General features: G+C 44.7%; 2 protein-coding genes across 4 annotated transcripts in view; both read left to right on the top strand.

Annotated features, from left to right (window-relative positions):
- tbk1 (TANK-binding kinase 1) overlaps nt 1-11,176 on the top strand; it is a 29,378-nt gene extending 18,202 nt beyond the window's left edge. For all 3 annotated transcript variants that reach the window (XM_056275590.1, XM_056275589.1, XM_056275591.1), the window contains 14 exons: nt 1,839-2,018; nt 2,304-2,500; nt 2,664-2,722; nt 3,494-3,585; nt 3,759-3,860; nt 3,962-4,040; nt 4,148-4,269; nt 5,394-5,470; nt 5,557-5,596; nt 5,721-5,822; nt 9,201-9,297; nt 9,447-9,547; nt 9,760-9,831; nt 10,400-11,176. In XM_056275590.1, the coding sequence (XP_056131565.1) occupies nt 1,839-2,018; nt 2,304-2,500; nt 2,664-2,722; nt 3,494-3,585; nt 3,759-3,860; nt 3,962-4,040; nt 4,148-4,269; nt 5,394-5,470; nt 5,557-5,596; nt 5,721-5,822; nt 9,201-9,297; nt 9,447-9,547; nt 9,760-9,831; nt 10,400-10,451 (1,372 nt within the window). In that variant the 3' untranslated portion in view covers nt 10,452-11,176. The remainder of the gene's footprint in view (nt 1-1,838; nt 2,019-2,303; nt 2,501-2,663; nt 2,723-3,493; nt 3,586-3,758; nt 3,861-3,961; nt 4,041-4,147; nt 4,270-5,393; nt 5,471-5,556; nt 5,597-5,720; nt 5,823-9,200; nt 9,298-9,446; nt 9,548-9,759; nt 9,832-10,399) is intronic.
- Nucleotides 11,177-12,558: 1,382 nt separating this feature from the next.
- On the top strand, nt 12,559-24,136 carry gpr19 (G protein-coupled receptor 19). The gene is made up of 2 exons (XM_056278005.1): nt 12,559-12,595; nt 22,830-24,136. The coding sequence occupies exon 2, from the start codon at nt 22,853-22,855 to the stop codon at nt 24,134-24,136; it is 1,284 nt and encodes a 427-aa protein (XP_056133980.1). The 5' UTR covers nt 12,559-12,595; nt 22,830-22,852.
- Nucleotides 24,137-24,714: the final 578 nt, after the last annotated feature.

Here is a 24,714-nt window from a genome sequence, read left to right as displayed (position 1 = left end):
TTGGTTGGGCAACCCTACAGACACAATTTGCCATGTCTGCAGGTGGGAAGCCGGATGTGGGTATGTGTCCTGGTCGCTGCACTAGCGCCTCCTCTGGTTGGTCAGGGCGCCTGTTCGGAGGGGAGGGGATAACGGGGGAATAGCATGAGCCTCCCACGTGCTACATCCCCCTGGTGAAACTCCTCACTGTCAGGTGAAAAGAAGTGGCTGGTGACTCCACATGTATTGGAGGAGGCATGTGGTAGTCTGCAGCCCTCCCCGGATCAGCAGAGGGGGTGGAGCAGCGACCGGGGTGGCTCAGAAGAGTGGGGTAATTGGCCGGATACAGTTGGGGAGAAAAAGGGGGGGTGAAATGGCAGGAACTTCAAAGCTCAGCTGCATTTTGAAAATATTATGCCGCTGTGGTGATACACAGTGGAGGATGGATTCACCAGGGGCGGCTGCTCCTTTAAGGAAGACGTTTAGAGTTCTGTTGAGAGGTTCCCGGGAGGTGGAGCCATGTTTTCTGCAGCCTAGCTGTTAGCTTGTTGCTACGAGAGATTGTGCTGTATCGGTGTTGTTTTGTGTGGCGAGTAAACAGTCGACTTGATCTCTCCGTCTCCTCATTCCTGCACTCCCACACCCCTTTTGCACTGCATGGTCCCAGCTCGACTCAACTCAACTCTCCTCGCTTTTTTTGGTTTTCCATTTGGCAAAAGTTAGGGATCCTACCAGGTACTTTTTTTGGTTCCACCTCTGTCGAGGTTCCAAGTGAGCTGAAAATACCACTTTAAATAAATAAATAAAATATAAATAAATGTGAACATATATGTGTATTTTTTTTTTTAAATACAAATACAATCTTATAAAATGAATAAATAAAATATTTGAATTTAGATATAAATAAAATATAAAAATAAATAAAATATCAATAAAATTTTAATTATATTTATTTAAATATAAATAAAATCTGACCACTGATTGGTCAGAGAGAAATTGAACAGCAGTATTTTTAACAGGAAATGTCAAAGCGAGTCTTAGTAAACTTGTATGAAGGTTGATAATTATGTAAAAACTTATGTGTTGTCAGTGAGTCTCTTGGTTACACTAATATTGTTCATGTGACGCACATTTACAGTTGGTCTTGCTGATGTTTCTGAAAGTACAACACTGGTGTGTGGCGCTGGTAGACAAGGGAGGAAACACTAGTCAACACGCCCACAAATGACCAGCGGGGCTCCGCCATGAGTGGACGCTATCTGCAGTGTAAAACCACATCTCAACAAGTAAAGCCAGTAGAGTCAAGTTGAGCCGGTACCATGCAGTGGAAAAGGGGCGTTAGATTCCATGTGCTTTTCTTCCTGGTTGACATGATCATAACATATATGCCATCTGTGCCGTATGAGAGGGAAAGAGTTCAAGCATTTTAAATATTAAATTCAGAGTGATGGGTGAAAGCCTTCTGGTTTTTGATGTCAGTCACATTTCTTGACGATCCACCGGTCAGGCTCTCAGGTCTGTTTCGATTTCTCTTTTGCTGTCTCGTGTGCATGTGACACATAGTATGGGTTAGTTACGGTTGTGTACAACACTAGTTATATTTCTTTACATGTACTGTACATGTATTTTAAAGACAAAAACACCAACTGTAAATTGGGTGTATTGTTATTTAAACAGTTTTTGGTGCAGCTGATTTTCCAGGGTTGTAGGTTTTGCAGCATGAGGCAGCATGCAGTGTCCAGTAATCCCATGAAAAACACAAACCCAACATGTTTAGAAATGCAGGGCCTCAGAGCGAAAACCTGAGCTGCAGGATGCAGACTGACCAGTCCACCTGCCTTGTGCTTCCTGTCTGTCAGGGGCCTGCAGAGCCTGCTGACCCCTGTGCTGGCCAACATCCTGGAGGCTGACCAGGAGAAGTGCTGGGGCTTTGACCAATTCTTTGCTGAGACCAGTGACATTCTGCATCGCACCGTGGTCTACGTCTTCAGTCTGCAGCAAGCCACGCTGCACCACGTCTACATCCATGAATACAACACGTAAGCCAGCCCCGCCCAGCGAGCCAACCTCATAAATCAAGAGAAGTCATATATCTAGTGGGATATTTTTGTTATCCTCTCCAGGAGGTTGTGATAGTGGACATTTTCTATCAAGTTTAATGTTGTTTTTGCACCTCACACTATACAGACACCCCCGGTAGAGAGGATACAGCAAGAGAAAATCTGTAGTTTCCTCTTCTAAAATATAAAAAAATCATAAGCGCAAAAGATGCATCAGAAAACCTGTTTTTGCGTCGAAGCTGTAGGTCCATATTTTGTCCACAGGGCCACGCTGTTCCAGGAGCTGCTCTCCCGCAGGACCAGCATTCCACCTCATAACCAAGAGCTGCTGTACGAGGGCCGACACCTCGTACTGGACCCCAACCGCCAGGCCAAGACCTTCCCCAGGACCACCAGGGACAACCCCATCATGCTGGTAAGCCGTGAGTGTGTGGCCACCGTGGGACTCATCTTCGAAGACCGTAAGTACATGAGCCGCTCTTGCGCTGTTCTTGGTCCCGTCTCACAATCTTCTCCTTGAATCCTGCCGTGCCCTGTGCTTCTGCCTGGAGAACGTCTTCTGTCCTTTGAGGAGAGAAGACGGAAAACATTCATGCCTAACTCGCATGGTTTTTCTGTTCACAGCCAGCCCCCCTAAAGTCCAGCCTCGCTACGACCTAGACCTGGATGCCAGCTATGCAAAGGTACTTGTGTACACAGCAGGACTCCCACTGTGGTACTTAGAGGATATATTTTTTTTTTTCTGATTCCTCATGTCATCATCAAGTCCCTCTGGATGGCCTCAATGTGTAACTAACGCCCCTTTCCCCTGCATGGTACCGGCTCAACTCCACTCGACTCACTTTACTTTTCGGGATTTGGTTTTCCACTGCAGATAGTACCCCCTCACGGCGACACCCCGCTTGGTCATCTGTGGGCGTGTCGAGTAGTTTTTTTTTTGTTTTTTTTTATTTTATTTATATTTAAATATACATCTATTTATATTTTGTTATATTTAGCCTCACAGTCTCACCATCCTGACACCAATGTAGCAAATTCAGGGGCAGCTGGGAACCGTTGCAGCTGGGACACGAACCCGGGTCTGACCCTTTAGTTGACTGGTTAACGTAATTGTCCGTAGTGTAGGAGACCCGGGTTCGCGTCCTGGCTGCAGCGGTTCCCAGCTGCCCCCTGAATTCACTACATTCAGCTAGTAACATTAATAATGGACTCGTTCGATTTACCAGCACTGACAGACTGACAGACAGACAGACAGACAGAGCCAGCACTACAACTTGTCTCCAGTACTGTCGACCCTGGTTCATCCAACAGATCCATTATCAGTGTTGCTAGCTGCAGATGTTGCTATATTTAACATTGCCCATCCACTGTGATGGGAACATCCACTGCAAGTGTCTTTTCACACTATCTACACACACACACACACACACACACACTCAACTGTTTTCACCCAGACTTTTGCAGGCGATGTTGGACACCTGTGGAAGACCTCAGAGTGGCTGCTGGTGTATCAGGAGCTGGTGCGGAAAGGTGTACGTGGCTTAATGTAAGTCTTGTCAAGTCTTGTCAAGTGACATATCAAACATGCACAAAACCATAATTCAGATGCTAACAACATAATATCCTGGTCTTGAATCCTTCCTTCCATCCTTCCATCCATCATCCATCTATCCTTCCATCCATCCATCCATCCATCCATCCATCCATCCATCCATCTAGTGAGCTCATGAAGGAAGACTACAGTGAAATAATGCACAAGAAGTCAGAGGTCATTCATCTGTGTAACTACTGCACCCAGATTCTGGAGAGGACTGAACAGCTGTGAGTGGTGGCGTTATGCGCACACACACACACACCATGTACCATGTCTTTATTGTTTATGGTGAAACAGTATGAGCAGCTGGTGTGGTTCTGACTCGCAGGTTTGAGGTGCTGATGCAGGCCAACATGCTGTCAACAGAATACGATGAGATCTCAGACATGCATAAGAAGGTTGTCAGAGTAAGTCCACCTTTCCCTGGCTGCTGTTTCATTCAACACCTGCCGCGGCGTAGAGGTGTGATGAGCTGTGGTACTGTTGCCCATACTAACTGCATGCGTGTGTGCAGATATCCAGCTCCTTGGAGCCCATGGAGAGGACGACGCAGGACATCAAGAGCAAGTTCCTGTCAGGGGGCCTGCTTACCGACACCTGGACACAGCAAGTGGGCACCCACCCCGAGGACAGGAAGTGAGTGTGTGTCTTTGGCGTGTTTCACACTAGAACCACCAAGCTGGTCATTATGACCGTTTTGAATTTTCAAAGTTTAATAAGTTGGAGGAAAAAAAAGAAACAGACCTGCCGCTTCCTGAATGCTCCTAAAATTGCATTTATTTTCATTAAAACGAGTTTTAGATCAACTGCACAAAAAAAGTTATGATAAGATCTACCTAAAACCACCATGAGCGGTCAAAAAGACCGCTCGTAATTTGTGCGTCATCGTGCGCGTCATGTCAGTATTTATGACGTGTGTTGGTGGCATCATTTCCTTCGTGAAGTTCATTGCTCTGTCCTAGAAACACACTAGCGCCCTCCAGTGCAGAGAAATAGTCTAAACTTGATTTGTGATTGATTACTGCCAACATGTCCCCAACTCCCTCCGCGAGTGCATCGGACCCTGCTGCAGGCTGCCCACATTCAGGTCACTGGTCGGGACTCACCTCTTCAGACTTCATCAGTGATTGATGATGTTTGTTTTTCTTGCCCTCTTGTGTGTGTTTAGATGGGAGAGTGCTGCTGGCGTCATGTGTGGCTGCCACCTCTCCCTCTCATAGCCCCCCTTCCCATCTACCCCTGTAGCCCCCCTTCCCACCCACCCCTGTATGTCTGTTATGTTTATCTGTTGTCTTGTTTCACCCCGTTTATTGTAAAGCCACTTTGAGTGTTAGAAAAGCGCTATATAAGATTGATTTATTATTATTGTGTCTGGTTACAGACGCCGTTACAGACGCACCATGACTACCACCGAGGTGTTGCAGTATTTACAGGCGTTGGACAGCGGCCATTTTAAATTGTTTAAAAATAGTATTAAAGTTGTTAAAATGTTAATTTTGGTGTCAGTCATTTCTCAACTGACATACTAACATATTCAGTGCATTAATATCGCAACCGGTATTTATCTTGACACAATATAGAGTTTAAAAACCGGCGACCATTATGACCACCCGTTGTGGTTTTAGGTAGGAGTGAAGTCCCAGTGGTTCTGGTGCTTAGGGTGGGTGGGGAGGGTCTGTGTAGCAAGGCGACAATGTGCTTGAACTGATCAAACTGAGATGTGAATGTGGTGATGGTCTTCCTCGGTCTTCCCTCTGCAGCGTGGAGAAAATCAAGGTGCTGCTGGACGCCATCACCGCCATCTATCAGCAGTTCAAGAAAGACAAGGCTGAGCGCCGTGAGTTGATCAGAAAAACATCGTCTAAAAACCTGTAAAAGAAAAAAACAAAACCTTTAGATTAACTTTTTGTGGTTTCTGTGTAGGTCTGCCTTACAACGAGGAACAGATCCATAAGTTTGACAAGTAAGTAAGCCCTTAATGCTGCCGGACATCTAGGTTTACAAGCGATCATAGCATCAGACAGTGATGACCTCCTTTCACTTTCTCTGTCCGGGGCTGCCTGACCTGTATGTGTATTATTTCACAGACAAAAGCTGGTCCTCCATGCCAGCAAGGCCAGGTCCCTGTTTACAGAGGAGTGTGCCATGAAGTATCGCCTGTTCATCTCTAAGAGCGAGGAGTGGATGAGGTGAACTGATCTCCCCTTCACTTTGCCTTATTGGAGATTTAGACCTGATATTCTGTGTAATTATCTGGATAGATAGATAGATAGATAGATAGATAGATAGATAGATAGATAGATAGATAGATAGATAGATAGATAGATAGATAGATAGATAGATAGATAGATAGATAGATAGATAGATAGATAGATAGATAGATAGATAGATAGACAGACAGACAGACAGACAGAAAGACACAGATAGATAGATGGATCAATACATGTTTTCCACTTCCGGTGTGGGAAGATGGCAGTGCAAATTTTGCGGCGACCTCACCCAGTACCGTCCATGCAGTGTCTTTGTCCACGTCTGCGTCATAAATTTGTCTTTGTTTGATTTCTGGGAGAGCTTGGTCTGCTGCGTCCTGTGGGCCCAGGGACCACGGTCCTGCCTGGAACTGTGCCCCCAGAGGTAGCACCGAGGGCAGTCTGACAGGACACGGAAGTGGGGCAGGCTAAGCTAACTGCTAGCCCATGCAGACCGGCAGTTCCAATAACACCGAGGGTGGTCTGGCGGCGGCCTCGCCCAGCCTTGACTGTGTTTTTGGTGTCGTCATGTGGATTGCGGAGAGGTGTGTCGAGGGTGTCTGGCTGGGAGAGCTGGCGCTGGATCAGCTGAGGGAGCCTGGTCTGCTGCATCCTTTGGGTCCAAGCATCACAGCCCTGATCGAAGCGGCGCCCGAAGAGGAAACACTGAGGGCGGATCTGACAGGATGCGGAAGCGGGCCAGGCTAAGCTAACTGCTAGCCCATGCAGACCAGCAGTTCTGTTAGTCATCCTGGCTGGCGTTCGTTCTCCTGGACAGGGATTTTTTTTTTTTTTTTTTGGTTTAGTTTAGATATATGTGTTAGTTTGGATATATGTGTTAGTTTGGATATATGTGTTAGTTTGGATATAGGTGTTAGTTTGGATATATGTGTTAGTTTAGATATAGGTGTTAATTTGGATATATGTGTTAGTTTAGATATAGGTGTTAGTTTGGATATAGGTGTTAGTTTAGATATAGGTGTTAGTTTGGATATAGGTGTTAGTTTAGATATAGGTGTTAGTTTGGATATATGTGTTAGTTTAGATATAGGTGTTAGTTTGGATATAGGTGTTAGTTTGGATATAGGTGTTAGTTTAGATATAGGTGTTAGTTTGGATATAGGTGTTAGTTTGGATATATGTGTTAGTTTAGATATAGGTGTTAGTTTAGATATAGGTGTTAGTTTGGATATAGGTGTTAGTTTAGATATAGGTGTTAGTTTAGATATACAGTGGGGAGAACAAGTATTTGATACACTGCCGATTTTGCAGGTTTTCCCACTTACAAAGCATGTAGAGGTCTGTAATTTTTATCATAGGTACACTTCAACTGGGAGAGACGGAATCTAAAACAAAAACCCAGAAAATCACATTGTATGATTTTTAAATAATTAATTTGCATTTTATTGCATGAAATAAGTATTTGATCACCTACCAACCGGTAAGAATTCCGGCTCTCAAAGACCTGTTAGTTTTTCTTTAAGAAGCCCTCCTGTTCTCCACTCATTACCTGTATTAACTGTACCTGTTTGAACTTGTTACCTGTATAAAAGACACCTGTCCACACACTCAATCAATCAGACTCCAACCTCTCCACAATGGCCAAGACCAGAGAGCTGTCTAAGGACATCAGGGACAAAATTGTAGACCTGCTCAAGGCTGGGATGGGCTACAGGACAATAGGCAAGCAGCTTGGTGAGAAGGCAACAACTGTTGGCGCAATTATTAGAAAATGGAAGAAGTTCAAGATGACGGTCAATCTCCCTCGGTCTGGGGCTCCATGCAAGATCTCACCTCGTGGGGCATCAATGATCATGAGAAAGGTGAGGGATCAGCCCAGAACTACACGGCAGGACCTGGTCAATGACCTGAAGAGAGCTGGGACCACAGTCTCAAAGAAAACCATTAGTAACACATGACGCCATCATGGATTAAAATCCTGCAGCGCATGCAAGGTCCCCCTGCTCAAGCCAGCGCATGTCCAGGCCCGTCTGAAGTTTGCCAATGACCATCTGGATGATCCAGAGGAGGAATGGGAGAAGGTCATGTGGTCTGATGAGACCAAAATAGAGCTTTTTGGTATAAACTCCACTCGCTGTATTTGGAGGAAGAAGAAGGATGAGTACAACCCCAAGAACACCATCCCAACCGTGAAGCATGGAGGTGGAAACATCATTCTTTGGGGATGCTTTTCTGCAAAGGGGACAGGACAACTGCACCGTATTGAGGGGAGGATGGATGGGGCCATGTATCGCGAGATCTTGGCCAACAACTTCCTTCCCTCAATAAGAGCAATGAAGATGGGTCATGGCTGGGTCGTCCAGCATGACAACGACCCGAAACACACAGCCAGGGCAACTAAGGAGTGGCTCCGTAAGAAGCATCTCAAGGTCCTGGAGTGGCCTAGCCAGTCTCCAGACCTGAACCCAATATCTTTGTAGGGAGATGAAAGTCCGTGTTGCCCAGCGCCAGCCCCGAAATCTGAAGGATCTGGAGAAGATCTGTATGGAGGAGTGGGCCAAAATCCCTGCTGCAGTGTGTGCAAACTGGGTCAAGAACTACAGGAAACGTCTGATCTCTGTAATTGCAAACAAAGGTTTCTTTACCAAATATTAAGTTCTGTTTTTCTGATGTATCAAATACTTATGTCATGCAATAAAAAGCAAATTAATTACTTAAAAATCATACAATGTGATTTTCTGGATTTTTGTTTTAGATTCCGTCTCTCACAGTTGAAGTGTACCTATGATAAAAATTACAGACCTCTACATGCTTTGTAAGTGGGAAACCCTGCAAAATCGGCAGTGTATCAAATACTTGTTCTCTCCACTGTAGGTGTTAGTTTAGATACATGTGTTAGTTTAGATATAGTTGTTAGTTTAGATATAGGTGTTAGTTTGGTTATAGGTGTTAGTTTAGATATAGTTATTAGATTGGATATGTGTGTTTTTGCAATGCTTGATGTGTTTTTGTCTTTGTGTTGCACTGCTGTGGGCTGGGGGAAGCCGTGTTTCTGGTTTCTGGTAGAGCTAGCTGTTAGCTGGGTGAAAGCCCAAGCCAAATGTGCCACTTTGTGGGACAATAAAGTTATATGAATAAATAGTTTTGAGAGTTTGCAGCTGACTCTCGGGGCCTCTGCGTGCGTGTCAATCCACAGTGACAGATCGCATGAGGGGGAAGTTGGTCAGGATGCGGGCCTAGCCTGCTTTGATAACACCACTAGTGCTTAGCAACCCTACTGTGCATGAGAGGCCAGGCCGCGTGCACCATATCAGCTCAGCAGCCATGCCTGTGTTTCTGTCCACCTCGTCTTCGCAGAAAGGTGCATCATGTGAGGAAGCAGTTGCTGGCTCTTTCCAGTCAGCTGATCAGCATTAAAAAGGAGGTCACCATGCTCATGGAGAGGGTCATCAAGGTGAGACACAAATTCCCCTGACGTCTTTTAGAGAAGAGGGAGGGAGCGATGGAATATTTTCAAACTGAGTAATGTGTGTGTGTGTGTGTGTGTGTGTGTGTGTGTGTGTGTGTGTGTGTGTGTGTGTGTGTGTGTGTGTGCGCGCGCAGCTGCAAGAACAGCTGCCTCAGAAAATGTTGCCCCTGGTGTCCAGCGGGATCAAACCGCAGCCCTACCTGAGTCAGAACACACTGGTGGAGATGACTCTTGGGTAAGAGCAAAGTCTAAAGTCCCATGAAGAAGAAGAGTCTGAGAGTCATTCCCTCTGCAAACACCGTCATCATGAGGGTCCTCAGACCTGCCATCTTAACTTTCACACAGTGAAAGAACAGCACTAAGTGTTTATTAGTGATGAAGTCAAGCTGTTGGAGTCCATCTGACTATTAATGCACAGCACTAAACCCAAGACCTGTTTTGTTTTAGGATGAAGAAACTAAAAGAGGAGATGGAGGGAGTCGTGAAGGAGCTGGCAGAGAACAACCACTTTCTGGAGCGGTGAGCGAGACCAACGCTCAAGACAGTTGGACTGTATTGTGATCTGTAGTCTGTCAACATTTTATGTCATTCATTTTTAATCATAACATTTATTTTTAAATAAACACTATTTATGTTTATTTTAAATATATTTTAAACATATTTGTGTGTGTATACTATATATATGCATGTTTAAATATATAATATGTTTAAACATTTATTTATTTTAAATTAATATTTATTTTTAAATAAATAATATTTACTTATTTTTTGATAATAAATTACATTTTATTTTATGTCAACATAAAAGTAGTTCAAGAAAATGGTCCAAAAAGATAAAAACGAGAAAAAAATTACATTAAAGCATGACTATCCTTACTATCCTTTCTGTTATGTATTTAAATATATATATTATTTATTAAATATTCATATATATATGAAAAAGAAATATATTTTATTTTTAATTCAAGAAAATGGTCTGAAAAGGAGAAAAATAATTAATAAGAGCATGACTGTCCTTCCTATTGTTTTTATTTTTGCTGATACAATTATAAATACATATATGAACTTCTTCATATTCCCTTTTTAGTTTCGGTACCTTGACGTTGGACGGAGGGCTGAGAAACGTTGACAGGATCTGAGAGAAGTGACTTCCTGTCCCGCCGCGCTGCACTAGCAAGACAAGCGTCCCGTGAAGATTGCCAACGATACGTGTTGTACATAAGCTGTCTGAATGTGTGTATATACTGAGTCCACCCACCAACAGCCTCGCTTTTGTATGGACCAGCATCATCTCCTTCTTTCTGGTTTACCGGTTGTTTATGGAAGTAGCAGAAGGAAGATGCGGCGCTCCTCTTCATCAGGACTCTCCCTGTGGCTTGTCTGAACGTGAGGATGCTGAGCTGGTGTCTTGCTGCAGTCTATGTGGCCTATTGTTGCTTCAGATGCCTTTAGTTGCACTTCCTTCCCATGATGCTACTGCAGGAGTATCGACTCGTGTTTAACCTCGGTAATCTTCCACATAGTCACGTAGAGTCCTGCAATAAGATTAGGTGTCAACTTTATTTATTGCTTTTAAAGCTCAGCCGACAGTCATCATTTAACTTGTTTTGCTTGTAATACCAAAGCCTGCTGGGTGTGGGAGCGATGGGAGGTTCCTGAGGTTATGTCCTGTGTGCAGAACATCAGAGCAGTGGTCGTGGCCATGGGCACAGGAAAGCCTAGTGTGCAGGGTGTGTGGGGGGGGGCTGTGCAGAAACCACTCCTCTCATCAGTATTTGGTTTGCTCTGGAGAAGCTGTAATTCTGCGTTTTGTTAAGAATCATGCATAAAAGACTGTTTGAAAACTGTAAATAAACATCTTGTACTGACAGTGTTGTGTTGTGTTGTGTTGTGTTGTGTTGTGCTGAAAACATCAACACTCCTCCCTTCAAGCTGCTGCTGCTGGCTTGGGTCTGGGCTGGTGTAAAAGCAGCGTCCTCGTGATGGTGATGCACGATGTTTCCCCAACCCCGCTCCCGGTTGTGCTCTTCCTTTATCTCGCCATCCCTCAGCTGTTCTTCCCTCTGTTTGCAGCCACCTCCCGCGAACGCCATTGTTGGTCTCCCGTGGTAACCGGTCTGTTGGAAAATCACTCTTTACTCTGCTGTGGTTGCCATGGCAATATGCTGCCACAGCATCCCACCAAGAAGTGTAAGCTGGGCAGTGAGCCGATATGTTTCAGACCTCCGGTCCCGCTCCCTGACTGGGATGTTCTGGAAACTTACGGGGCGGTGTGGGTGTGGCGAGGATGTAAATGTGAAGAGCCCAGCGACCAGCAGCCCACATTTCATCTCTGCTGACTCCTCCAGCAGTGTGGCTTCTGAAGACCCCATCTGCCCCCCTCGTCCCTCAGCAGAGTCCCCCTGCTCAGGTTCACTTTCCCTCGAGTCTCTCAAGCTGAGGACACACACATCTGTTTAATGTTACACTAAAGAGGATTTATTTGTTTGTTTGTTTAATAAATTCTGTTTATAAATTGAAGATGATTCAACATCAGTCAGACAACACCAGTATATACAGACACACACGCCAGGGGTTACGAGGTAGATACAAGATGAAATGAAAGAAAAGGGAAGAAAGAAAGAGAGGTTCTACACCTCTACACGTTACACGCGTCAGGGGTTTGTGAGGTTTTGGGTTTGTCGTGCTGAATAGTTTGTGTGTGTTGTTGCGCTTCGTTTGTAAACATTTGTTTCAGCGTCGCAAATACACAGGAAACGGTTCGTCTGTGACGTCATCGTGGGCAGACTGAGAATAACGGGGCTGAGGTGACTGATTTAAACTGACTTGTGAGTGAAATCAGTACTAATAGAGAGGTGGTTTAAACAGGGTGGGGTCACAGGGTGGGGTCAGCAGACTGTTGGTGTGAACTGAGTTTTAGAGTGAATGACAAAATGAAGCCCTGCAGCTGAACAGCTGAGGAGGTGAAGAGCTGAAGAGGTGGATGCTGCACCAACGACGCCAGGCTGCGGAACCGCACGTGTGACCGCGTGATGGAGAGAAGATGAAACTGGCGGTGCGCTCTTGTTTCTCTTGTTTTCCTGTCTTTTTCTTTTTTTCTTCTTCCTCCCATCGGCAGCAGTGACGTCTCGTGTTGCTCCTGCAGGGAGCAGGATGCTGACTCGGCGGCGGAGGTGAAAACATGACCGTCCACACCTGAAGGAGACCAGACACCGCCTGCAAGCCTATTCTCCGTCCGGCCGGCTGCAGGGACATGACGGCTTCGTCCTCGTCGTCGGGACAGGTGTGTGCCTTTATTTTACACCCTCATGCGTAAAAACCATCTGAAGGCCTGATCTCGTCCGTCCTTCTGAGGACGTCCTGTTGTTGTTGCGGGTTTGAACACTGGAAACATGACGGCGATGTGGCGCTGGGCACATCAGGGCACGACAAGCCATATGTATATATTATTATTATACAGCATAACAATATTATACGCCACGATGGGCCGTGCTACTCGCGTTTACTGGCCGTTAGTGTTCCGTGTTGCGTTTGCGATGCTTCATATCTTCTTTTTCGCACCAGCCAATCACTGAATCATAATCAATAATCGCTGAATCATAATCAATAATCACTGAATCATAACCAATAATCACTGAATAAACTGCGTGATAATTTATAGACACCTCTGATGAAATGGGGGATGGAGGATCTGTGTGATGGGTTGTCTCAGAGGATTACTGGACCGTCGGTGTCGTATCCCATTGATGTTGTTGTAAAGATGCAGATGTGCGACATGTAGGCTGACCTGCACACCATCTGTGGCCATCCTACATCTGTCTAATACCATATATCCAACCTATATCAGTCCAATAACATATATCCATCCTACATCTGTCTAATACCATATATCCAACCTATATCTGTCCAATAACATATATCCATCTATATCTGTCTAATAACATATAGCCCCGACAGCTGTCTAATATCATATATCCATCCTATATCTGTCTAACAACATATATCCATTCTATATCTGTCTAATAACATATAGCCATCCTACAGCTGTCTAATATCATATATCCATCCTATATCTGTCTAACAACATATATCCATTCTATATCTGTCTAATAACATATAGCCATCCTACAGCTGTCTAATATCCTATATCCATCCTATATCTGTCTAACAACATATATCCATTCTATATCTGTCTAATAACATATAGTCATCCTACAGCTGTCTAATACCATATATCCATCCTATATCTGTCTAACAACATATATCCATTCTATATCTGTCTATAACATATACCCATCCTAAAGCTGTCTAATATCATATATCCATCCTATATCTTTCCAATAACATGTATCCATCCTACATCTGTCTAATACCATATATCCAACCTATATCTGTCTAATAACATATATCCATTCTATATCTGTCTAATAACATATAGCCATCCTACAGCTGTCTAATACCATATATCCATCCTATATCTGTCTAATACCATATATCCATTCTATATCTGTCTAATAACATATAGCCATCCTATATCTGTCTAACAACATATATCCATTCTATATCTGTCTGTAACATATACCCATCCTAAAGCTGTCTAATACCATATATCCATTCTATATCTGTCTAATAACATATAGCCATCCTACAGCTGTCTAATATCATATATCCATCCTATATCTGTCTAACAACATATATCCATTCTATATCTGTCTATGACATATACCCATCCTAAAGCTGTCTTATATCATATATCCATCCTATATCTTTCCAATAACATATATCCATCCTACATGTGTCTAATACCATATATCCAACCTATATCTGTCTAATAACATATAGCCATCCTACAGCTGTCTAATATCATATATCCATCCTATATCTGTCTAACAACATATAGCCAACCTATATCTGTCTAATAACATATAGCCATCCTACAGCTGTCTAATACCATATCTACTACTACTACTACTTTCGGCTGCTCCCGTTAGGGGTCGCCACAGCGGATCATCCGTTTCCATTTCTTCCTGTCTTCTGCGTCTTCCTCTGTCACACCAGCCACCTGCATGTCTTCCCTCACCACATCCATAAACCTCCTCTTTGGCCTTCCTCTTCTCCTCTTCCCTGGCAGCTCCATATTCAGCATCCTTCATCCTTCTCCCAATATACTGTCTAATACCATATATCCATCCTATATCTGTCTAATACCATATATCCATTCTATATCTGTCTAATAACAGATAGCCATCCTACAGCTGTCTAATATCATATATCCATCCTATATCTGTCTAACAACATATATCCATTCTATATCTGTCTATAACATATACCCATCCTAAAGCTGTCTAATACCATATATCCAACCCATATCTGTTTAATAACATATAGCCATCCTACAGCTGTCTAATATCATATATTCATCCTATATCTGTCTATAACATATACCCATCCTAAAGCTGTCTAATATCATATATCCATCCTATATCTGTCTATAACATATGTCCATCCTATATCTGTCTATAACATATAACAATCCTACAGCTGTCTAATATCATATATCCATCCTATATCTGTCTAACAAAAAATTTTGTTAAACAATCTAGTTAAAAACTCCACTGCCATCTCTCCTAAACACCTCCATGCCTCCACAGGTATGTCATCTGGACCAACTGCCTTTCCACTCTTCATCCTCTTCATAGCTGCCCTCACTTCCTCCTTGCTAATCCACTGAACTTCCTGATTCACTATCCCTACATCATCCAACCTTCTCTCTCTCTCATTTTCTTCATTCATCAGCCCCTCAAAGTACTCCTTCCACCTTCTTGGCACACTCTCCTCGCTTGTCAGCACATTTCCATCTCTATCCTTGATCACCCTAACCTGCTGCACATCCTTTGTAACTCAGTCCCTCTGTCTAGCCAATCGGTATAAGTCCTTTTCTCCTTCCTTAGTGTCTAACCTGTCATACAACTCACCAGACGCCTTTTCCTTTGCCTTTGCCACCTCTCTCTTTGCTTTACGCTGCATCTCCTTGTACTCCCACTTCTTCTTTGCCAACCTCTTCCTCTGGATACTTTGCTGTACTTCCTCATTCCACCACCAAGTCTCCTTGTCTTCCTTCCTCTGTCCTGATGGCACACCAAGTACCTTCCTAGCTGTCTCCCTCACTATTTCTGCAGTGGTTGTTCAGCCATCCGGCAACTCTTCACTACCACCCAGTGTCTGTCTTAACTCCTTCCTGAACTCCACACAACAGTCTTCTTTCTTCAACTTCCACCATTTGATCTTCGGCTGTGTCTTCACTCGCTTTCTCTTCTTGGTCTCCAAAGTTATCCTACAGACCACCATCTGATGCGGCCTAGCTATGTTCTTCCCTGTCACCACCTTGCAGTCTCCAATCCCATTTAGATCGTGTCTTCTACATAAGACATAGTCCACCTTTTGTGCACTTTCCTCCACTCTTGTACGTCAACCTGTGTTCCTTCCTCTTCTTGAAATATGTATTCACCACAGCCATTTCCATCCTTTTCGTAAAATCGACCACCATCTGTCCTTCCACATCTCTCTCCTTGACTCCCTACCTTCCCATCACCTCCTCATCACCTCTGTTCCCTTCACCAACGTGTCCATTGAAGTCCACTCCAATCACCACTCTCTCCTCATTGGGTACCCTCTCCACCACGTTGTCCAACTCACTCCAGAATTCTTCTTTTTCGTCCATCTCACACCCAACTTGCGGGGCATATGCGCTGATAACATTCATCAATACACCTTCCATTTCCAGCTTCATGCTCATCACTCTGTCTGACACTCTCTTCACCTCCAGCACGCTCTTGACATACTCTTCCTTCAGAATTACCCCTATCCCATTTCTCCTCCCATTCGCACCATGGTAGAAGAGTTTGAACCCACCTCCGATACTCCTGGCCTTACTCCCCTTCCACCTGGTCTCTTGCACACACAGTATGCCTACCTTTGTTCTTTCCATCATGTCAGCCAGCTCTCTACCTTTACCAGTCATAGTGCCAACATTCAAAGTTCCAACTCTCACCTCAACATCCCTACCCTTCCTCCTCTCTAGCTGCCTCTGGACATGCCTTCCCCCTCTCCTTCTCCTTCGCCCAACAGTAGCATAGTTTCCACCGGCACCCTGCTGGTTAACAGTACCGGTGGCGGTCGTTGGTAACCCGGGCCTCGACCGATCCGGTATGGAAATCTTATTTATGATCCACATATTTGATGTGGCAAAAATTTTACGCCGGATGCCCTTCCTGACACAACCCTCCCCATTTGTCCGGGCTTGGGACCGGCACTAAGAATGCACTGGCTTGTGCATCCTCAGTGGCTGGGTTATCCTACAGCTGTCTAATATCATATATCCATCCATCCATCCTATATCTGTCTAATAACATATAGCAATCCTGCAGCTGTCTAATACCATATATCCATCCTATATCTGTCCAATAACATATATCCATTCTATATCTATCTAATAACATATAGCCATCCTACATCTGTCTAATATCATATATCCATACTATCTCTCTCCGATAACATATATCCATCCTACACCTGTCTAATATCATATATCCATTCTATGTCTAATACCATATATCCATTCTATATCTGTCTAATAACATATATCCATCCTATATCTGTCTAATAACATATATCCATTCTATATCTGTCTAATAACATATATCCATCCTATATCTGTCTAATAACATATATCCATTCTATATCTGTCTAATATCATATATCCATTCTATGTCTAATACCATATATCCATTCTATATCTGTCTAATAACATATATCCATCCTATATCTGTCTAATAACATATATCCATTCTATATCTGTCTAATAACATATATCCATTCTATATCTGTCTAATAACATATAGCCATTCTATATGTCTAATACTCACAGTGGCGCAGTGGTTAGGGCGGGTGCCTCACAGCAAGAAGATCCTGGGTTCGAGCCCCGGGTAGTCCAACCTTGGTGGGTGATCCCGGGTCGTCCTCTGTGTGGAGTTTGCATGTTCTCCCCATGTCTGGGTTTCCTCCAGGGGCTCCGGTTTCCACCCACGGTCCAAAGACATGTAGGTCAGGTGACTCGGCCGTACTAAATTGTCCCTAGGTATGACCGTGTGTGTGTGTGTGTGTGTGTGTGTGTGTGTGTGTGTGCGGGCGGGCCATGGCGGCCTGTCCAGGGTGTCTCCCCGCCTGCCGCCCAGTGACTGCTGGGATAGGCTCCAGCATCCCCGGGACCCTGAGAGCAGGATAAGCGGTTCAGATAATGGATGGATGGATACGTCTAATACCGGATATCCATATGTGATCCCAGTCCTCCTCTAAACTGGAGGATAATTTTTAATGTATCATATAAATTTAATGTATCATATAAATTGACCGTCGGGGGCCTGCTGGGCTCGTCTGATCTGAAGACGGCTGTGTAATGACCGACCAACACGCCCCCCCAAACACACACACACACACACACACACACTTCTCTTCCTCCTCCTCCTCCTCCTTCTTTTTCTGCGAAAAAATGAACTTTATTTACAATAAGATAATACAAACTCAACAAAAACACACCATAGTCAAAATCATTAAAAGTCCAGATACTCCTAACGTTTGAAAACCATTCACACCGCATTGCTTCTTGTATCAGATGGAAAGATATCGCTGAAAGGGGCTTTGTTTTGTCGCTGGCGGTCTTCTTCCACGTTCACCTCTCACTGAAATTATCATCATCATCACCATCACCTTCTTCTTCTTCCTATTCTTCTTCTTCCTATTCTTCTTCTTCGGTTGCAGCGAGAGTCTGACCACGAAGGACGCTGATTGGCGGTCTTCCGGTCTCTAAAAGAAGAAGAAGAAGGGTTGGTCAGCGCGGTGGCCCTAACTTGTATTTGGCAGCGTTTCGACGCAGAACATGTATTTCATCTGCAGCACAGCTCGCTGGTCGGAGACTCGAACTTACAGCTGGCACCGCAGCCAGCCCCTCACTCCCGGATGTTCTCTGGAGCTGGGCGGGAACCAGGGACCATTTATTTGTCATTTCATCTTAGTACGTACACAAAAGAAACGCAATTCCGTTTCCTCCAGCCCACAGCATTGCAGCACAAAAGACAAACACACATCCAAAAAAAAAACCCTCCAAAAAGCAACACAATCAAAGCAAAAACACACAACAGCAACAACACCGTCCACCCAGTGCAACACAGTCCAAAACCCACTCCGGGGTTGAGCGGGGTTGAGCGACAGTGCCTCTGTGGTGTTTATATTCTTCAGGCAAACCCACTGCTATCTTAGCACTGCGAAAACCCACTGCTATCTGTTAGCACTGCGAAAACCCACCGCTATCTGTTAGCACTGCGAAAACAACTGCTATCTGTTAGCACTGCGAAAACAACTGCTATCTGTTAGCACTGCAAAAACCCACTGCTATCTGTTAGCACTTCGAAAACCCACTGCTATCTGTTAGCACTGCGAAAACAACTGCTATCTGTTAGCACTGCGAAAACAACTGCTATCTGTTAGCACTGTGAAAACAACTGCTATCTGTTAGCACTGCGAAAACCCACTGCTATGTCAGCACTGTGAAAACCCACTGCTATCTGCTAGCGCTGCGAAAACCCACTGCTATCTGTTAGCACTGCGAAAACAACTGCTATCTGTTAGCACTGCAAAAACCCACTGCTATCTGTTAGCAATGCAAAAACCCACTGCTATCTGTTAGCACTGCGAAAACCCACTGCTATCTCAGCGCTGCAAAACCCCACTGCTATCTGTTAGCACTGCAAAAACAACTGCTATCTGTTAGCAATGTGAAAGCCCACTGCTATCTGTTAGCACTGCGAAAACAACTGCTATCTGTCAGCACTGCAAAAACAACTGCTATCTGTTAGCACTGCGAAAACCCACTGCTATCTGTTAGCACTGCGAAAACCCACTGCTATCTTAGCGCTGCAAAAACCCATTGCTATCTGTTAGCACTGCGAAAACAACTGCTATCTGTCAGCACTGTGAACACAACTGCTATCTGTTAGCACTGCGAAAACAACTGCTATCTGTTAGCACTGTGAAAACAACTGCTCTCTGTTAGCACTGCGAAAACCCACTGCTATCTGTTAGCACTGCGAAAACAACTGCTATCTGTTAGCACTGCAAAAACAAAACAAAACCCCAAAAAAAACAAAACTTGCTTTGCCTGAAATAAATGTTGAGCTGTTTAAAGCATCTCGACCAGCCTGTTTGGACCTTTACAGCTCCGTCACGACGTTGTTGTGTTTATTCAGATGAAAGGTGCAAAGCGTAACGCGGAGGCAGTAGGAGGACGCGTCGTTTGAAAATGGCGACTAACCTTTCAGAGAACACGTCTTCCTTTTCCTCACGTTGTGACAGCGCAGCTTCTCTTTGTGTCTTTACACTGTTTTAAACACGTTGTCGAAATGATTTGCGATTATTATTGAGAAATAAAACTGACTGGAGATTGAGATGTCACGTTTAAATGGCATGCTCACATTTCAGTCTTTGGGGGCTGCGCCTCCCTCAAGCTCTAATCCTAGGATGGATGGCTGGCTGGCTGGCTGGCTGGCTGGTTGGATGGATGGATGGATGGATAGATAGATGGATAGATAGATAGTCTTTATTGTCCTGCAGGAAATTTTTTTCCCAACCAGTACATGCACAAACACATACAGATAACCACCACACGGCAATGTACAGACATACATACAGACACATAAACACAGCAGGAATCAGGAACACGCTGTCGTTTTATTTCATGTATGGAAGTACATGAAATAAAACTAAATATTGTTTCCCCCAGCCCACAGCCGTGTAACACAAAGACAAAAAAAAAACATTTGCAAGACAAAAACACATCCAAAAACTACAAGAACGTCAAGGGCACATATACAGACTACATATACAAACTGCATGGGCTAGCAGTTAGCTTAGCCTGCCCCGCTTCCACGTCCTGTCAGACCGCCCTCGGCGTTTCCTCTTCGGGTCCAGCTCCAAGCAGGGCCGTGGTCCCTGGGCCCACTGGATGCAGCAGACCAAGCTCTCCTAGCTAACGTTCATTCCCTGCCTGTATCTCACAGACATACACATGCAGGATAAGCCTGGCTCAGTCAGCGAGGCAGTTTGTTTAGGGCTGCCATGGCAGAAGGGACAACATGTCTGCCAGTCAGCTCCTCTCCATTTCAGAGCCCCTGCAGCCTTGTATTTTCCTCAACATTCCTACATTACATCCCAGAATTATAGTAACTGCTAGCAAGCCAAGGATTGACTGTTAATTTTATTAACACCTAGTAATGTCATTATTCCAAATGTTTGGATATTTGTCAAACAACATCAACAGTACAATTCAGAAAAAACAACTGGATCACACCGCAAAGGCCTGTCACAGTTCTGTTGTCATAGTGTTGGTTTGTGCTATCAGCATCTGCACCTGCCTCAGCTGCACCTGCCTCAGCTACACCTGCCTCAGCTGCACCTGCCTCAGCTCAAGGGCTTCTCACCCCTCAGGCAACGCACGGTTGCTAAGGCATAGCCGTGGCAAGCCACCAGAGTCAACACGGGGACAACAATAACCGTAAAGCTTTTCCCATATGGGCTCCTTCTGGTCCTTAATGACTACCACCAGAGTAGAGCGGGCACTCTGGAGACCCTGGAAAACCAGCGCTTCAATTGGAATTAATGAAATTAGCTGGCTCTGTAAAGTAGAGCAGGTGAAGGTTTACAGATGGTCTAGGAGATAAATCTCAAATTATTTGAACTTCCTGGCTCAGATTATCAAAATAGCTTAGTTTTCAAATAGTTATCTTACTTATGATGAAAAATAAATTGTAATTTTGGCACAATGTTGTGACTCATATATTCAGTTGACATACGTCCAGCCAAGTGAAGTAAAAAGTAAAGTAAAACGCCAGTTTTCTTTAAGGATACTTTGCATATTTATATTTTACCTAATTTTTGACCAATTGCAATTGCACTGGTGAAAAGTATTGGCAGAGGACATTATGCAATGCAATAATAGAAGATGGCGGCGCGAATGGGTGTTTGCGGCGGCCTCACCCAGTACCGTCCATGCAGCGTCTTTGTCCACGTCTGCCTCTAAGTTTTGTCTTCGTTTGATGGCTGGGAGAGCTAGTGCTGGATCGGCTGGGAGAGCTGGTGCTGGATCGGCGGGGAGAGTTGGTGCTGGATCGGCTGGGAGAGCTGGTGCTGGATCGGCGGGGAGAGCTTGGTCTGCTGCGTCCTGTAGGCCCAGGGACCACGGCCCTGCCCGGAGCTGCTCCCGAGCAGGTAACACCGTGGGCGGTCTGACAGGACGCGGAAGCAGGGCAGGCTAAGCCAACTGCTAGCTCATGCAGACCGGCGGCTCCATCCTGGGTGGCGTTCGTTCTCTTGGACTGTGATTTGTTTGTTTAGTTTGGATATATGTGTTAGGTTGGATATGTGTGTTCTTGTAGTTCTTGATGTGTTCTTGTCTTTGTGTTGCACTGCTGTGGGCTGGGGGAAATGGCATTTGACAAAAGTGTTCCTGATTCCTGGTATATGAAGACACAAGTTTGTTGAACATGGGTGTTTAAGAAGACGGAGTGTAGTGTATTGTTTTCTCTAAGGGATTTGTGAAATGTGCATGAGACTTAACTGAAAGCTGGAACTGCTTCGATGTCTCAGCCCACGTTGCCAGTCTTTAAATGAGCAGACAATCCCGTCATTCATCATCCTCCATTAACATCCATCATCCTCCATTAACAGCTCCGTCAGCAGGCCCTCCCTCTCTGAAGGCCCGGGCATCCATAGACATGTTGATTATCTGGGTTATCTCCATAGACAGACTTGTGATGTATTGTAACCCCAAGTGTCAGTCGTCCTCTTTGAAGAGAACCTTTAATGTCATTCAGTGCTACGTAAATGTGCTATTTCTACCGAGTTGTAGATTAGACAGTTTTTTCAATTAACATTTCACAACTAATCAACCACTTGATTGTCCAATTTGTGTATAAAGCCTTCTGAGGGCAGGTTACCAATCACCAATGTTGTTTTTTAAGGTCATTCCTTCACTTTCCTGCCATCTATCTATCTATCTATCTATCTATCTATCTATCTATCTATCTATCTATCTATCTATCTATCTATCTATCTATCTATCTATCTATCTATCTATCTATCTATCTATCTATCTATCTATCTATCTATCTATCTATCTATCTATCTATCTATCTATCTATCTATCTATCTATCTATTTATCTATCTATCTATCTATTTATCTATCTATCTATCTATCTTTCTATCTATCTATCTATCTATCTATCGATGGATTGCAGCATGGACATTGATGGATGCAGGGGATTACAGTTTAAAACCTCCACGTTCCAGTCATTAATCCTTTAACCACACAGGGAGTATTGTAAGGGGAGTATAGAGTGTGGATCTGGCCAGTAAGCCCTTATAACAACAATCATCTTATTTATTCAATATTTGTCTGTCTCCACAGCTCCTCTCTGCAGTACCATAGTCATGGTGTATGCAAAGTCGATGGATACAGTCCGTGTTAGTCCCTCATCTTACTCTCCATCCTACACATATCAGATGTCCTTAAACTACTCGGAGAGGGACAACTCCACTGTCCTGGCTACCTCACCCACAAGTCTCCTCTGCAACCAAGATGGCTGCTCCGACAGGGTGCAGAACACGACAAGTATCTCCTACGAAGTCACTCCGGGTGAGGTGGCTGTCCTGGGCTTGGTGTTTGGAGTTCTCTGGCTCGTCTCCATCCTGGGTAACGCCCTGGTCTGCCTGGTCATCCACCGAAGCCGGAGGACTCAGTCCACCACCAACTACTTTGTAGTGTCGATGGCCTGCGCAGACTTGCTGCTGAGCCTGGGCTGTGCCCCCTTCGTCCTGCTGCAGGTCACCTCTGGCAGATGGCCTCTGAGCGCTGTCACCTGCAAAGCGGTGCGATATCTCCAGCACTTGTGTCCCGGTGTGCAGGTCTATGTCCTCCTCTCCATCTGTGTTGATCGCTTCTATACCATCGTCTACCCCCTCAGTTTCAAGGTCTCAAGGGAGAAGGCCAAGAAGATGATCCTGGCCTCCTGGCTGTTCGATGCAGCCTTCGTCTCGCCCTGCTTCTTCCTCTACGGTACGTCATCAACAGACAGAAGCGGAGGTCACTGTGACTTTTTCCTCCCAAACAGCTGGGGCAGTATAGCTTATGCTGTGGCTCATCTCCTCTTTGGTTTCCTGATCCCAGCAGTGCTGATTGTTTCATTCTACCAGCGGGTGGTCCGCTACATCTGGAGGATCAGTTCTGATGGCCACACAGTGCGCCGGACTATGAACATTGTTCCGAGGACTAAAGTCAAGACAATCAAGATGTTCCTCATGCTCAATTCCGTGTTCCTCCTCACCTGGACACCATTCTACATTGCTCAGCTGTGGCATCCCATGGAGTCTGACGGCCTGAGCCGGCAGGGGGCGCTGTTCTTCACAGCCATCTCCTGGATCTCTTTCAGCTCCACGGCATCCAAACCCACACTGTACTCTGTCTACAATGCAAACTTCAGAAGGGGCATGAGAGAAACCTTCTGCATGTCATCCATGAGATGCTATCGCGGCAACGCTTACACCATCACGGCCAGTTCACGCATGGCCAAAAAGAACTATGTGGGGGTGGTTGATATCCCGGTGCCAGCAAAGACCCTCACAAAGGACTCTGCGTACGATACCTTTGACCGAGAGGCAAAAGAAAAGAAACTGGCCTGGCCCATCAATGCCAACCCTCCAAACACGTTTGTGTAAGTGAAGGAGGTATTCAACCTGTGAACCTATATTTAAAAAAAAAATACTCAATTAGCACAACGTTACTGTTGGTTGGATTAGCTTGGCTGCTAGTGCTAAACATTCAGCCACAGCATAAAGCAAATCACCAACAAAGAGATTAGTTGTTGGATCACCAGCTGAATCTTTAATACATGATAATTTCACGTATTTATTGCAGTTATAGGGATTTCTCAGGTATGGAATCTGCATACATTCACCTCCACTTTTGAGTCATTCCAGTCAGTTAAGCGGAAAGATAGAGAGATGAAAATAAGGGGGATTCATTTAAAAAAAAATTGTCACACACTCATGATATACACTCTATTGCTTTTATTCCCAGCTGAGACAGGATTAAAGTCTGTCCAGGTCAGATACCTGCAGACTTGTGCAGTGGCGCCCCCAAGGGGTGGCCACGGCCATCCTGATACTATCCCTGGCCCCCCCGCTGGCCCCCCTAGCCACGAGTCGCATATGCAGAATATGCTTCTGATTATGCATAATATGCTTCTATCTGATATTTTACGTTAGGTGCTGTTCATTTAAATCAATAATGTATA

Source organism: Lampris incognitus, chromosome 3 (genome assembly GCF_029633865.1).
Source record: "Lampris incognitus isolate fLamInc1 chromosome 3, fLamInc1.hap2, whole genome shotgun sequence".
NCBI classification, from domain to species: domain Eukaryota; kingdom Metazoa; phylum Chordata; class Actinopteri; order Lampriformes; family Lampridae; genus Lampris; species Lampris incognitus.
Note: the sequence above shows the minus strand (reverse complement) of the source record. Positions and strands in the feature narration are given on the sequence as shown.

Coding starts and splice junctions, on each gene's coding strand:
- gpr19 (XM_056278005.1), top strand. CDS start 22,853: ATGGTGTATGCAAAGTCGATGGATACAGTCCGTGTTAGTCCCTCATCT.